This window comes from Eumetopias jubatus, unplaced genomic scaffold (genome assembly GCF_037043125.1).
Source record: "Eumetopias jubatus isolate StellerSeaLion01/CBP00866 unplaced genomic scaffold, mEumJub1_p1.0 scaffold_3, whole genome shotgun sequence".
In the NCBI taxonomy this organism is placed as follows: Eukaryota; Metazoa; Chordata; class Mammalia; order Carnivora; family Otariidae; genus Eumetopias; species Eumetopias jubatus.
This window is the reverse complement of record NW_028274809.1, coordinates 38,697,616-38,711,066: the sequence shown is the minus strand read 5'-3', so window position 1 is coordinate 38,711,066 and position 13,451 is coordinate 38,697,616. Positions and strand designations below refer to the sequence as shown.

The 13,451-nt window shown below is 36.1% G+C and overlaps 1 protein-coding gene across 1 annotated transcript in view; it reads right to left on the bottom strand.

Annotated features, from left to right (window-relative positions):
* The window catches only part of PGAP1 (post-GPI attachment to proteins inositol deacylase 1), a 69,650-nt gene extending 56,261 nt beyond the window's left edge, over positions 1–13,389 (bottom strand). The window contains exons 1-3 of the mRNA XM_028123457.2: positions 13,221–13,389; positions 6,402–6,555; positions 394–569 (exon numbers count right to left, since the gene is read on the bottom strand). Coding sequence (XP_027979258.1) covers positions 394–569; positions 6,402–6,555; positions 13,221–13,367 — 477 coding nt within the window. The 5' untranslated portion in view covers positions 13,368–13,389. The remainder of the gene's footprint in view (positions 1–393; positions 570–6,401; positions 6,556–13,220) is intronic.
* Positions 13,390–13,451: the final 62 nt, after the last annotated feature.

Here is a 13,451-nt window from a genome sequence, read left to right as displayed (position 1 = left end):
TTTTTTAAAGGATTTTATTTATTTGAGAGAAAGCATGAGCAGGGGGAGGGGCAGAGAGAGAGGGAGAAGTAGGTTCCCCACTGATCAGGGAGCCCGACATGGGGTTGATCCATACTAATGGTCTTTAGGAAATTCAATGCACTTCTAATTTATAAAGTTAAAAAAAGTTTTTCCCCTAAATTCATGAGAGGTTTCTTATAAATTCAATTAAAACTTCAAAAACCACTGAGCTCAAAACAAGACTCCCCCCCACACACATACAAAAACAAAAAAAACCCTTTGTGTCATCTTCACTTTAACTTCCATATAAACAAATAAATGACTTAAAATATGTTGAATCCCTTAAAAAATGCTAATAGGTGATCACTATTGATTTGCATGCCTATCTCTTACCTTATAGAGTTTGAGAATTGTTTTAATGCATTCATGTACAAACTTCGTCTGTTTCTGAAGACTTCCACCATACAGTGCCACCAGTTCTTCATTGAAATTCACACTAAAGAAGTCAAAGTGGTACTTGAAGTCAATGTCTTCTGCTTTTCTAAGTGCAATAGAACCAATTGAACGAACTGCAGAGGAAAAGTGCAAAGTGTACATTAAACAAAATTTTTAAAAGTTGCAACCATTCTTGCTTCAAAGTCTCTTAACAAATAACTTTATCCCACACTCTGAATATAAACAATCTACTTCAGGGTGACATCCTTCAATGCTATCAATTTAGAAGAACAAACCGTTGTTTGTATTATGTCTTGTGCCCTAAATGTTTTTTTTTTAATTTAAATTAAATAAAAAGTAAACAGGTCATTCATTCTTCACCTGCTTCCACTTGATTAGGAAAAATAACTAAAAGGGAGGGGAAGAATACTTTGAATAAGAAATGTTAGCCATCTGTATGAATAAGTCACACTTGAGGATTTTAATTTAAGAATGAGAAAATTCCTACAAGAAATATGCTCATCACTTGGTTTAGATACTTATGCTTGATTTGTCTTTGTCTTACACGACACCCAATCCATCAGTAAATCCTATCAACCTCTACTTTCTAAATATATCCCCAATCAACACTTCTCACCATTTCCACCACTGTCTTCCTAATCTAAGCACCATCATCTCTTGCCTTAACTACTCTAATAGTTTCCTCACTGGTCTACCTGCTTCCACACTGTTTTAGGTTTTGCTCTGTAAACCCTTCCACAGAATTTGTGAATTGCATTAATTGGCATTAAAAGTTGCAGTGTATGGGTTAGCAAACAAAATACCTATTTGCCATTCCATTTTTTTAACATACACAATTCACATACTATACAACTTATTATATAAAAAGTACAATTCAATGATTTTTAGTATATTTACAAAATTCTACTAATCTAACTTTAGATATTTTTTAATTACCCCAAAAAGAAAACCCTGTACTCATTAGCAGTCATTTCTTATTCCTCTTCTCCTCCCAATCCTGGAAAGTACTAATTTACTTTCTGTCCCTATGGATTTGCCTATTCTGGACATTTCTATAAATGAGATCATATACATGGGTTTTTATGACTGGCTTCTTTCACTTTTATAATGTTTTCAAGGTTTATGCACATTGTACCATGTAATTCATGTTATCAGGTAATTAATTCCTTAATATATAAAAGCTTCGGGTGTGCAGTTTTATAATTCAACACCTGTATACACTACAAAGTGATCATCACCACAAATCTATTTACCATCTATCATATACAACTGGCCCCCTTTGCTCACTCCCAACCTACTTACCCTCTGGTAACCACCAGTCTGTTCTCTTATCTGAGTTTATTTTTTTTTTAATTTTTTAAAAATTCCACATTTCAGTGAAATCATATGGTATTCGTCTTTTTCGGACTGATTCATTTCACTTAGCATAATTCTCTGAAGTTCCATCCATGTTATTGCAAATGGCAAGATTTCATTCCTGTTATGTCTGATAGTAGTAGATACTTGTCAGTAGTAGTCTGACAAGTATGAGGTGATAGGTAGTTTTGATTTGCATTTCCCTAATAATTAGTGATATTGAATATCTTTTCATGCCTGCTAGTGACCTGTATGTCTTCTCTGGAGTAATGTCTATTCAGATCCTACATCTATTTTTCAATTGGGTTGTTTTTTGTTGAGTTATGTAGGTTCTCAATATATTTTGGATATTAACCTCCTATTGTATATATGGTTTACAAATATCTTCATTGAGTAAACTGCCTTTTCATTTTAATGGTTTCCTTTGCTGTGCAGCTTTTTAGTTTGAAGTAGTCCCATTTATTTATTTTTAATTTTGTTTCCCTTGCTTTGGAGCAAGATCCACGAAGATGTTGCTAAGACTAATGTCAAGGAGCTTACTGCCTATATTTTCTTCTAGCAATTATAAGGACTCAGGTCTTATATACAAGTCTTTAATCCATTTTGTTAATTTTTGTGTATAGTGAAAGATAGTGGCCTAGTTTCATTCATTTGCTTGTGGCTGTCCAGTTTTCCCAACACCATTTATCGAAGAGACTGTCCTTTCTCCACTGTATGTTCTTGGCTCTTTTATCAGAGATAAACTGACCATATATGTGTGGGTTTACTTCTGGGCTCTCAATTCTCTTCCACTGATCTGTGTGTGGTTGTTTTTTGTTTTTTTTGTTTGTTTTGTTTTTGTGTGTGTATTTTTTTTAACTAATACTGTACTGTTTTGATTACTGCAGCTCTGTAGTACAGTTTGAAATCAGGGAGTGTGATACTTCCAGCTTTGTTCTTTTTCAAGATTGCTCTGGCTATTTGGGATCTTCTGTGGTTCCATACAGATTTTAGAATTATTTGTTCTAGTTCTATGAAGTATGCCATTGGAATTGTGATAGGTGTTATCTGTAGTTGCTTTTGGCAGTATGAACATTTTAACAATATTAATGCTTCCAATCCATAAGCACAGAATATCTTTCCATTTATTTATTTTTTAATTTCTTTCATCAGTGTCTTATAATTTTCAGTGTAGAGAGCTTTCACCTCCTTTGTTAAATTTATTCCTAGGTATTTATTTACTCTTTTCAATGCAATTGTAAATGGGTTGTCTTAATTTCTTGTTATTAGTAATACAGAAACACCACAGATTTCTGTACATTGATTTTGTATCCTGCATTTTACTAAACTCATTTATTAATTCTAACAGCCTTCTGTGGAGTCTTAAGGGTTTTCTATATATGTCATCTGCAAATAGTGACTATTTTACTTCTTCCTTTCCAATTTGGGTGGCTTTTTAAAAATGTTTCTTTCCTTATTGCTGTGGCTAGGACTTCCAATACTATGTTGAATAAAAGTGGTGAGAGTGGGCATCCTTGCCTTGTTCCTGAAATTAGAGGAAAAACTTTCAGCTTTTCACCATTGAGCATGATATTAGCTGTAGGACTGTCATATATGGCCTTTATTATGTTGAGGTACATTCCCTCTATACCCACTTTGTTGAATTTTTATCATAAATGAATACTGAATGTTGTTGAATGCTTTTGCTACATCTATTGAGATGATCATATGATTTTTATCTTTCATTGTATTAATGTTATTGTATCATGTTGACTGATTTGTGGATGCTGAACCTCCTTGCATCTCTGGAATAAATCCCACTTGATCATGTATTGTTGGATTTGGTTTGCTAATACCTTGCTAAGGATTTCTGCATCTATGTTCATCAAGGATATTGGCCTGTAATTTTCTTCTTTTATGGTTCATTCCTTCTTATTGCCGAATAATATTCCATTATATGGATACAGTTTATTTACCCATTCTTTAGTTAATGTTGGGTTGTTTCTACATTTTAGTTATTTTGAATAGTGTTGCTATGAACATTTGTAAACAAGTTTTTGTGTGAAAGTACATTTTCATTTTTCTTGAGTGGAACTGCTAAGCATAAAATTCTATGTTTAACATTCTGAAGAACTGCCAAACTGTTTTTCCAAAGTGGCTCTACCATTTTATATTCCCATCAGCAATGGATGAGTGTTTCGATTTCTACACACACACACACACACACACACACACACACTTGCTATTATCTTTTAGATTATAGCTACCGTGGTGGATATGAAATGATATCTATCCTTATGGTTTTGATTTGCATTTCCCTGATGATTGATGATGTTATCTTTCCTTCTCCACTCTTGCCCCTTTACAGCATATTATCTACACAGCAAAGCCAGAGTAATCATTTTTTTAAAAATAAATCACACCTACCATACTGTATAGAATTTAAAAATCTGACAATTCCAATGTTGTCAAGGATATGGAGCAAAGGGAACTATAATGTAGTATTTCTGGGAGTATAAGTTAGCACAACCAGTAAAAATAGAAGGATACATATAACCTGTGACATGGGAATAATGTTATGGTATACATCCTACAGAAACATGGGCTTATGTGATCCAAAGTAAGAAAAATGTTCTTTACTTGTAATTGCCAATAAATATAAATTACACAAGTGTCCAAAGACAGAATATTTAAACTATGGTATAGTCATATAATGGGATAACAAAGAATGAAAAAAATAAATGAACTTGGATGAATTTTTTTAAAGATTTTATTTATTAGAGAAAGAAAGAACGACGGGGGGGGGGGGGGGGCAGAGGGAGAAGCAGACTCCCTGCTAAGCAGGGAGCCCTATGTGGGACTCAGTCCCAGGACCCTGGGATCATGACCCAAGCCAAAGGCAGACACTTAACCAACTGAGCCACCCAGGCATCCCAAACTTGGATGAATTTTTAAAACGTTGAGTAGAAGAAGCCAAACACAAAAGAATACATACTGAATGATTATGTTTATGTTGCAAAGTTTAAAAATAACCCCCCAAAAGTGGATTGTATTAGAGATACACACTTAGATACTTAAACAATAAAAGTCAAGGAAATTTACTACCTTTAAGTTAGGATTGTGGTTACATCTAGAAAGAGGGGAGAAAGTTTTATCAGGAAGGAGCATAGAGGGCATTTCCACAGTACCGGCAATCTTCTACTTCTTGACTTAGATTTTGGCTATATGATTACTCACTTTATAATAATTTTTAATTGAATATATTCTACACATTTCCCTGTATATGCGTTGTATTTCAAACAATTAACAATTGACAAAAAGATTGGATTGTATCATTTCCTACCCAAAAACCTCTAATAGTTTCCCAACACACTTGGATCAAAATTCAGTCTTTTCCACAGCTTATATGATATAGCCTGAGGCTACTTTTCCATCCTTATTTCTTGTCACTTTCTCCAGGTTTTGTGGCCTTGAATGTACTAAGCATGTTCCTACCTTAGGGTCTTTCTTCAAATAGTCACATACCTCAGTCTCTTGCTGTATTCAAGCCTCTGCGCAAATGTTACCTCCTCATCCTGGCCTTTCCTAGCCACTTCAACTAAACTAGCTACCTCCTGACCCTATTTCTCCTTTATCCCTCACTCTGTTTTATTTTTCTAACTTTTAATATTACTGATATATTTATCTGATGGCTGTCTTTCCAACAAGAATATAAGTTTAACAAAGGGGAGGGACTTTATCTATCTTGGTCTGTTTTGGATCCCTAATACCTAAAACACAAATGTTTACTAGATAAATACATAACATGTAAGTAATTACACTAAATGTTGAAAGAATTCTATTCTTTTTTTTTTTTAAGATTTTATTTATTTGTCGGAGAGAGAGTGCATGCACAAACAGGGGGAGCAGCAAGCAGAGGGAGAAGCAGGTCCCCACTGAGCAAGGAGCCCAATGCAGGCAGGACTCAATCCCAGGATCCTGGGACCATGACCTGAGCCCAAGGCAGATGCTTAACCGACTGAACTACCCAGGGTCCCTGAAAGAATTCTATTCTTATTATATAAAAGAATATGCCAGTTAATAACCAAAAAGCACTTTTTAAATGAAGTTACTTCCAGATTACTTGACTGTTATGCCAGAAATAACTGCTATTATCTCCAGGCCAACATTCAATTTGGAATCATACATAAAGGTTCCCTATCTTCACCTTTCTGTGTTCCCATCAGTATTTCTAGATCTAATTTAAACAGCTCCAAAAGAAAGAAACCAATCTTTTCTCTTGTTTGGCAAAACATGTACCAATTTACTTCTCTGATCAGTATTCTAGGTTATGTTTTCTGTACCTTCCATTTCCAACATAAACCTTTCTTCTGCTGATTCCTGAATCCCTGTATCATTTATCCTACCTACTCCATCCTGTTCTTTTTCTCCATCTTACTCTTTTCTAAGTGGTCTTCAACTATTCTTTGCACTCATTTTTTTTGTCTCAGACAAAATGTCAAATATTTGTGTCTCCCAGTATGCCTAGCACAGTACTTAACACAGAGTATGTATCTGATAAATTCTTCGATTGAATTTTACAGCTTTCAAAATTTACTTCCAAGACTTACCTTGCTTATAACTTCCAGCATTACCAGGAAGAAAGAGAACTGGAATACCAGTCAAAGGGAGAATTTTGTGTTCTTCAGCATAGGATCCTTCTCCATAAAGATATAATTCATATGTAGGATAGCGTTTTGCCAGTTTCTTTGGAAGTTCTATTTTCTGCAGCAAAAAAAAAAAAGAGGCAATTTCAATTTAATCAGTTGTATTAATACAATTCTGTCTACTGTGCCCAATTCTGAATTACACACATTTGAAACAGTATAAAAGTATTACTGATGATAAAACTGCACTTAATGCCCAAAGTAGGTTTTACTTTTAGTTTATTCATATGTAGAATTCATTTTGAATTATGTGAGTTTTGAACCATGCAGTCTTCAGGAATGCATAAAATGGAACTACCTGAAATTCTAATGAATACAAATTACTCAAAATAGCCACTGACAAAAGAAAAACACTGGGGTATGTCAGCAAATTACTTGTTAATATAGTTGGAAATGTACTTAATACAGTATCAGTATCAATTACACTTAGAAATGATAAAGGCTTTCCATTATCAAATCAATTCTTTTTTGCTATTTTAAACTGGTTTGTAATGCCTCTCCTTGTACTTAGGCCCAACTATATCGTCCAGTTGTTATATCATTCAAAGGAAAGTAAGCTTTCTGACCTCTCAACTTAATATGCTTCACAAATCAATCTGGACCTTACTCTGCAATTCATAACAAATGAGGCAGTAATTGATAAATTTTTTTTCAAAAAAATACAATTAGGTCTTAATGTCATCCCCAAAACGTAGGCATGTATAAAAGTGATGGTAAAGTATAAGCCCTTCTTCTGCTCCTTTTTAAACTATAGAAACCATTAAAAATGAAGCCAGTTACACTGAACAGTAGATTTTATTTAAGTAGACATCAATGGATTTAATGATCTAGCAGTGCTGTACATGTGCTTGATAAAAACTTTAAGTACTGAATGAATTTTAAAGTCTGTAAGTGGTAATAACACTGAAAAACCTCACTGTTCTAAAAAACAGAATTCCGATCACTCACGCACATTCCTGAATATTCTTTTAAAAATATTACCATAAACAGTCTGTGTTAGTAACAACTGAAAACATCTTTAGAGACTGTGAGCTTATTGTTTAAGACAGTAACAATTTTACCTCCTCAAATACTCAAAATGCAGAAATACCAATCCCACGATTTGCTATACATAAATATATATATATACACATATATATACACATACACATATATCACATATATGGACTTCAACTCAAATTTGTCCCAATATTGACCATGCACAATATATAATCAAAAATGAAAATGATGCAATATTTTAAGTACATATTAAGCAAAAAGAAAACATGTGAGAACAAGTATACCATTACTCTTAACTCCTCCCAATTTAGTACACCTTTGGATATGACAATACATGAGTATTAGGTCATTCTTTTTAGTACATTAGCTAAGCAAAATTTTGAACTAGTTGAAAATTAACTCAGAAGAATAGGAAACTAGGGGCACCTGGGTGGCTCAGTCGTTAAGCGTCTGCCTTCAGCTCAGGTCATGATCCCAGGGTCCTGGATCAAGCCCTGCGTCGGGCTCCCTGCTCCGCAGGAAGCCTGCTTCTCCCTCTCCCACTCTCCCTGCTTGTGTTCCCTCTCTCATTGTGTCTCTCTCTGTCAAATAAATAAAATCTTAAAAAAAAAAAAAAAGAATAGGAAACTATTAGCAAATGGCAAAATTGCATTCCAGAGTACAAGGTGGGAGTGGCAGGAAGAAACAAGAAGAGTTTTGACCAGACTGAAGATAGAAAAAGTATAGCCGTATGAAAGGATGCTGATGAACAAAAAGAAGAGGGTCAAGGGATTTAAAAAAAAACTTTTATAGCAACAAGACTCCCATATATTTTAAATTATTTTATCTAGATTATTTTAAATGAGAACCCCTCCCCAAAATAGACCTTTAATCAAAATCAAATTACCTTTATACTTAAATACTATCTCCACAATCCTGCCCCTGCTGTTTATCATCTCTTGACTCTACAGGTCCTTCTAATCTCTAACCTAGAACCCCTTTTTTTTATTTTTTAAAAATTTTATTTATTTGACAGAGACACAGCGAAAAGAGGGAACTCTTTCAAAAGACAAAAATTCTAACAAGTTCCCAAGTGCTAGAAAAATACTGATTCAAGAAACTAATGTCTTTATTTTACATGTACCTTTTACTTGTGAATTAAAACTGGAAAATTAAAATTTGAGCTCCATAATTAATAAAAAAGAAGAAAAAGGAGATTTTGATCAAAATGAATAGTTTTAAAGATCTTACAAAGAACTCTCAGCCCTTTGCCCATCCCAACCCTAATAACTCCAGCTTAATAAAAAGACCAAGGGAGAGGTGAATCTTTGACTAGTCTTTCTTCCTGTCATAACCTCCCTGCTTCAATCCATAGTGCATACTGCTGTCAAGAAATACCTTGTGGGGTACCTTCCTGGCTCAGTCAATTAAGCATCTGACTCTGGTCAGGATTCTCAGGGTCGTGAGAGGGAGCCCTGAGTTGGCCTCCAGGCTGGGTGTGAAGCCTGCTTAAGATTCTCTCTCTCCCTTTCCCTCTTGCCCCTCTGCCCCACCCCACCGCTCAAATAAAATTAAAAAAAATTTTAAAAAAATAAGAAATACCGTGTTAAAGCATACACCTCCTGTGTTTCCTGATTATATTAATAGATGATAAAGGCGTGAGACAGACCCTCTAAAATCTGTCTCTAATTATTCTTACTGTTCTTATAACTTACACATGCCACATTTTAAAATTTTTAATATGCTTCAAATTCAAGACACAAAGGATATACAATGAAAAGGCTCTCTCCTACTCCTGGTCCTTTAGCCATCTAATTCCCTACCCAGAAGGCAACCAATGTTAGCAGTTTATATACTATCCATACCGCTTATACAATGTGTCCTGGTGCCTTGCCACCTTCACAAATGCTATTCTTTATTGCTGCAGTTTTCTTGTTTCTGCACTTCATGAACTATAAATATATGCCCTCTAATTAACCATGACTTCTCTGCAGCCTTTGACTACTGAAAAGGAACTTGGATGCTCTCTTCTGTGAAGACCCTCATATGCACTCATATTATCATTTAGCACATTATATATATTTTATTATTATGTTATGCTAATCACCATACATTACATCATTAGTTTTTGATGTAGTGTTCCATGATTCATTGTTTGGGTATAACACCCAGTGCTCCATGCAGTACGTGCCCTCTTTAATACCCATCATCCCCCTGCCCCCTTCCCTCTAGAACCCTCAGTTTGTTTCTCAAGTCCATAGTCTCTCATGGTTCGTCTCCCCCTCTGATTTCCTCCCCTTCATTCTTCCCTTCCTATCTTCTTCTTTTTTTTTTTTTTTAACATATAATGCATTATTTGTTTCAGAGGTACAGGTCTGTGATTTAGCAGTCTTACACAATTCACAGCGCTCACCATAGCACATACCCTCCCCAATGTCTATCACCCAGCACATTATATTTTAACTGTCCATTGCATTCCTGTCTCCCCATTGTATTATAAAAGACATAAAAATTATAAAGACATAAAGGCACAAGGTCTGATTCATCTCTAATTCCCTCTCACCCATACCCAGTGTCTAGAATATACCTGACAGAATTATTCAATAAATTATTTGCTAAGCAAACCTCACACTTAATAACAAAAGTATGATGAGTATTTTCCAATATCAACATTTTCTTTCAGACAACAACTGTTAGGTCACATATCTGAGCACAGCCAAATAAATTACTGAATGGGAGAAAACAACACAGATGTTTCTTCTCCAATTTTACAATCTGCCTAAAACTGTTTGCTACCAAACAAAAGCTTTGCCTTGCTATCATAATAAAGCAAGAGCTTTAAAGGATAATGTGTATTTTTCCTGGTAGGTTTGTGAGATGTTCAGTTAACTCCGAACAAGCAAATTTTGGAAAACCAAAGGTAGAAAATGAATACTCAATTTTTTTTTGCATTTTTTAAATATTTTATTTATTTAATTGTTTGAGAGACAAAGAGAACGAGTGGTGGGGAGGGGGAAAGGGGGAGAGAAAGAGAGAGAGGATCAGACTCTCTCCTGAGCAGGAAGCCCAACACAGGGGCTCTGATCCCAGGACCCTGGGATCACCACCTGAGGTGAAGGCAGACACTTAACAAACTGAGCAACCCAGGCGCCCCTACTCAAACAATTTTATTTTTTTAAGATTTTATTTATTTATCTGACAGAGAAAGACACAGCGAGAGAGGGAACACAGCAGAGGGGGTGGGAGAGGGAGAAGCAGGCTTCCCGCGGAGCAGGGAGCCTGATGCGGGGCTCAATCCCAGGACCCTGGGACGATGACCTGGGCCGAAGGCAGACGCTTAACGACTGAGCCACCCAGGCGCCCCCCTACTCAAACAAGTTTAAATTCAACACTTCATTTTTACAAATAGGTTCAAATTCCTGTCCCACCTTTAATTTTTTAAAATGGAGAATAAAGTTGAGTGTGTTTCAACTACCTTTCATTTCCTCTAAAATTTGGCTAAAGAATATGCAAATTAGCAATTAAAAAAAAGCGTCAAGAAGAAAACCCAATGTCATCTCAAATGCTGGACATCAATCTGCAAACAATTAGAAAGCTTACTATAAAATATGACTAAAAATAAGCAACACATATAAAATATATTTAGAATATATATTCATTAAAAACCACTGGTTCTTAATAGAATTACTGTTATTCAGAAACCTCACTATATTTCAAAATGACTCATTTCTATAGACACGTTTTAACTGTATTTCTAAAATAACACAATCTGGTGTGCACAACAAAAGGTCTAAGAATCAAATATAAATACTGAAATTAACACAGCTTTTTACATCATAAAAAAATAAAAGTCTACTGAAAATGTGTATCAGAAACTCTGGCTGCTGTAATTATTACTGTACTGACAAATTATTAATAGTAATGGAAGTGTAAAATCTCAAAAAGGGAATCTAAATCAAAATAACTAAATACAAACTACTCGACAAAAAAAAAAAAAGGCCAAATAGCTCTTTTGCACTAGCTAATTTTCTGTCTTTCCAGTTAACTTTATGAGGCAAGAAATGGATCTGTGAGTCCGTACGCTTTGTTCTCAACACTAAGCAATTTCCACTACTGCAGATATTGAAATAGCTTCAATAATTGTGGACAATCTCAAAATAAATAGGAATTAGTTCTGTATCATTCCAGATAATTTTGTTTTAATCAAACTCTTCAATGCAATACAAAACTAAAGTGACCTACTTCAACCTGTTGAGTTTCCCAATTATTAAACCACAGAAAAATTAAAGATTATAAGGGCTCTATTTTCAGTTAAAAAAAACTAAACTAAAAGCCCACATAATTAACTATGCATAGCCTCTGGTAAACATAAACCAGGATATGTGCTTAGAAACTGAGACAACAGTAACACGTTAAAATCTCATTCAATAGTATTTGATATCAAGTTTTTCCACTCCCTTATAAGCATTTTTTGCTTATTGATGCAAAACCAAGATAAGGATCTCAAAACAAATGAAATCTAAACTAGAATTTTGCCCATGAGGAAAAGATGTTCTTCAGCAATCTAAACCTTAGGTAGTTTTAGGATCTAAATAATGGCATTAACCAAGTAATATGCTCCTCCATAACGACCTGTACACAGAGGCAATCACGATCTGCATTCTTCACCTTAAAAAAAAAAATCTGCTATGGTTTTAAAAGTATACTTAAAATGCGTTTCATCAGTAATATAGTCCATATGCTTTTTATGGTAGGGAGTAACCATTATAACATGTATTCCATAATTGGGAGATGCGTTTAGAAATAAAAGAATCATTCAGGAGAAATTTCTTTGGACAGTTGTGTATAATTTATCACCACAGCTGGTTATGAATGAAATTCTAGATTTTACTATGTTGACCTGAGGAAACAATTGTGATTGAAAATACTCAAAATGGAACTGAAGAGGTGGGGGGCAGAGTGCGAGTACGCGCGCCAGGAAGGCCGGGTCTCTCTTAAATTGCAAACACAGTGAGAAAACAAAAACACTATGAAATAGATTTTGTGTGCAACTGCTAAGAGACGACATGCATAAACACAGGCTTGTATGTACACGCATGGACCCATAACCTACAAAACCGGAGGCTCCGCCAACTTTACAGGAGGAAAACTCAATAGTTTTCCATTTAATTACTTATCACGTTTAACCTTTCACACGGGAGTAAAACCCTGGAGTCGCAAAGGCAGTCTTGGGATCTAGCCATTACACACTCTGCAGAAGCTCAGTCCCTTTCTAGAAAGGCGAAAGCTGACGTGCAAATCACTGCGCGGGATGGTGAGAATTTAGGCGAGTGGAAAGAAAAGAAGGGTCCAGGGGCACCTGTTAAGATAGGAACGCAGGGAAAATGTGGTTTGGGTTTGGGAGAGGGGCTGAAGTTGCGTCTCTAGGAATGGGGGGTAGGGGTGGGCCCGTGCAGTCAAAAGAATCTGTACCTGGGATTTGGAACCGGCAAGGGGGAGGAGGGACAGGGGAGCAACGACGAGGGGGCCGGGAGCATGCCTCAGGTAACCTTCTACCTGACACCCCACTGTTGAGAGGACACAAAGGGGAGGGTGGGAGGGAGGGTCTGCAGTGTCTTCCAGAGCTAAAGAAAACAGAGACGAGGTTGGCATAGGGGGCCAGCAAGGCGCGGGAGCCAAAGTGGGGAGAAACCTGCAGGAGGGGCCCGAGTCTCGGAGCGTCCAGGTGAGACAGCCGAACCTCACCTGATACTCCGGGTACTCAAACATATAGCTCATACTGCACTTGTTCTCCTCGAAGCCGAAGAAGACGTCCCACAGCCCCAGGGTCGCCATGATAACCATAAGGGCATAAAACGCCAGGTTCCAGAGACTGACTGACTGAAGAAACATGGTGCCCCCGCCGGCGCGCGGCCCCAAATCCTTACTGAATCAGCCGAAGAACGCCTACCGACCAGCGCCAGACTGAAGCCAGAG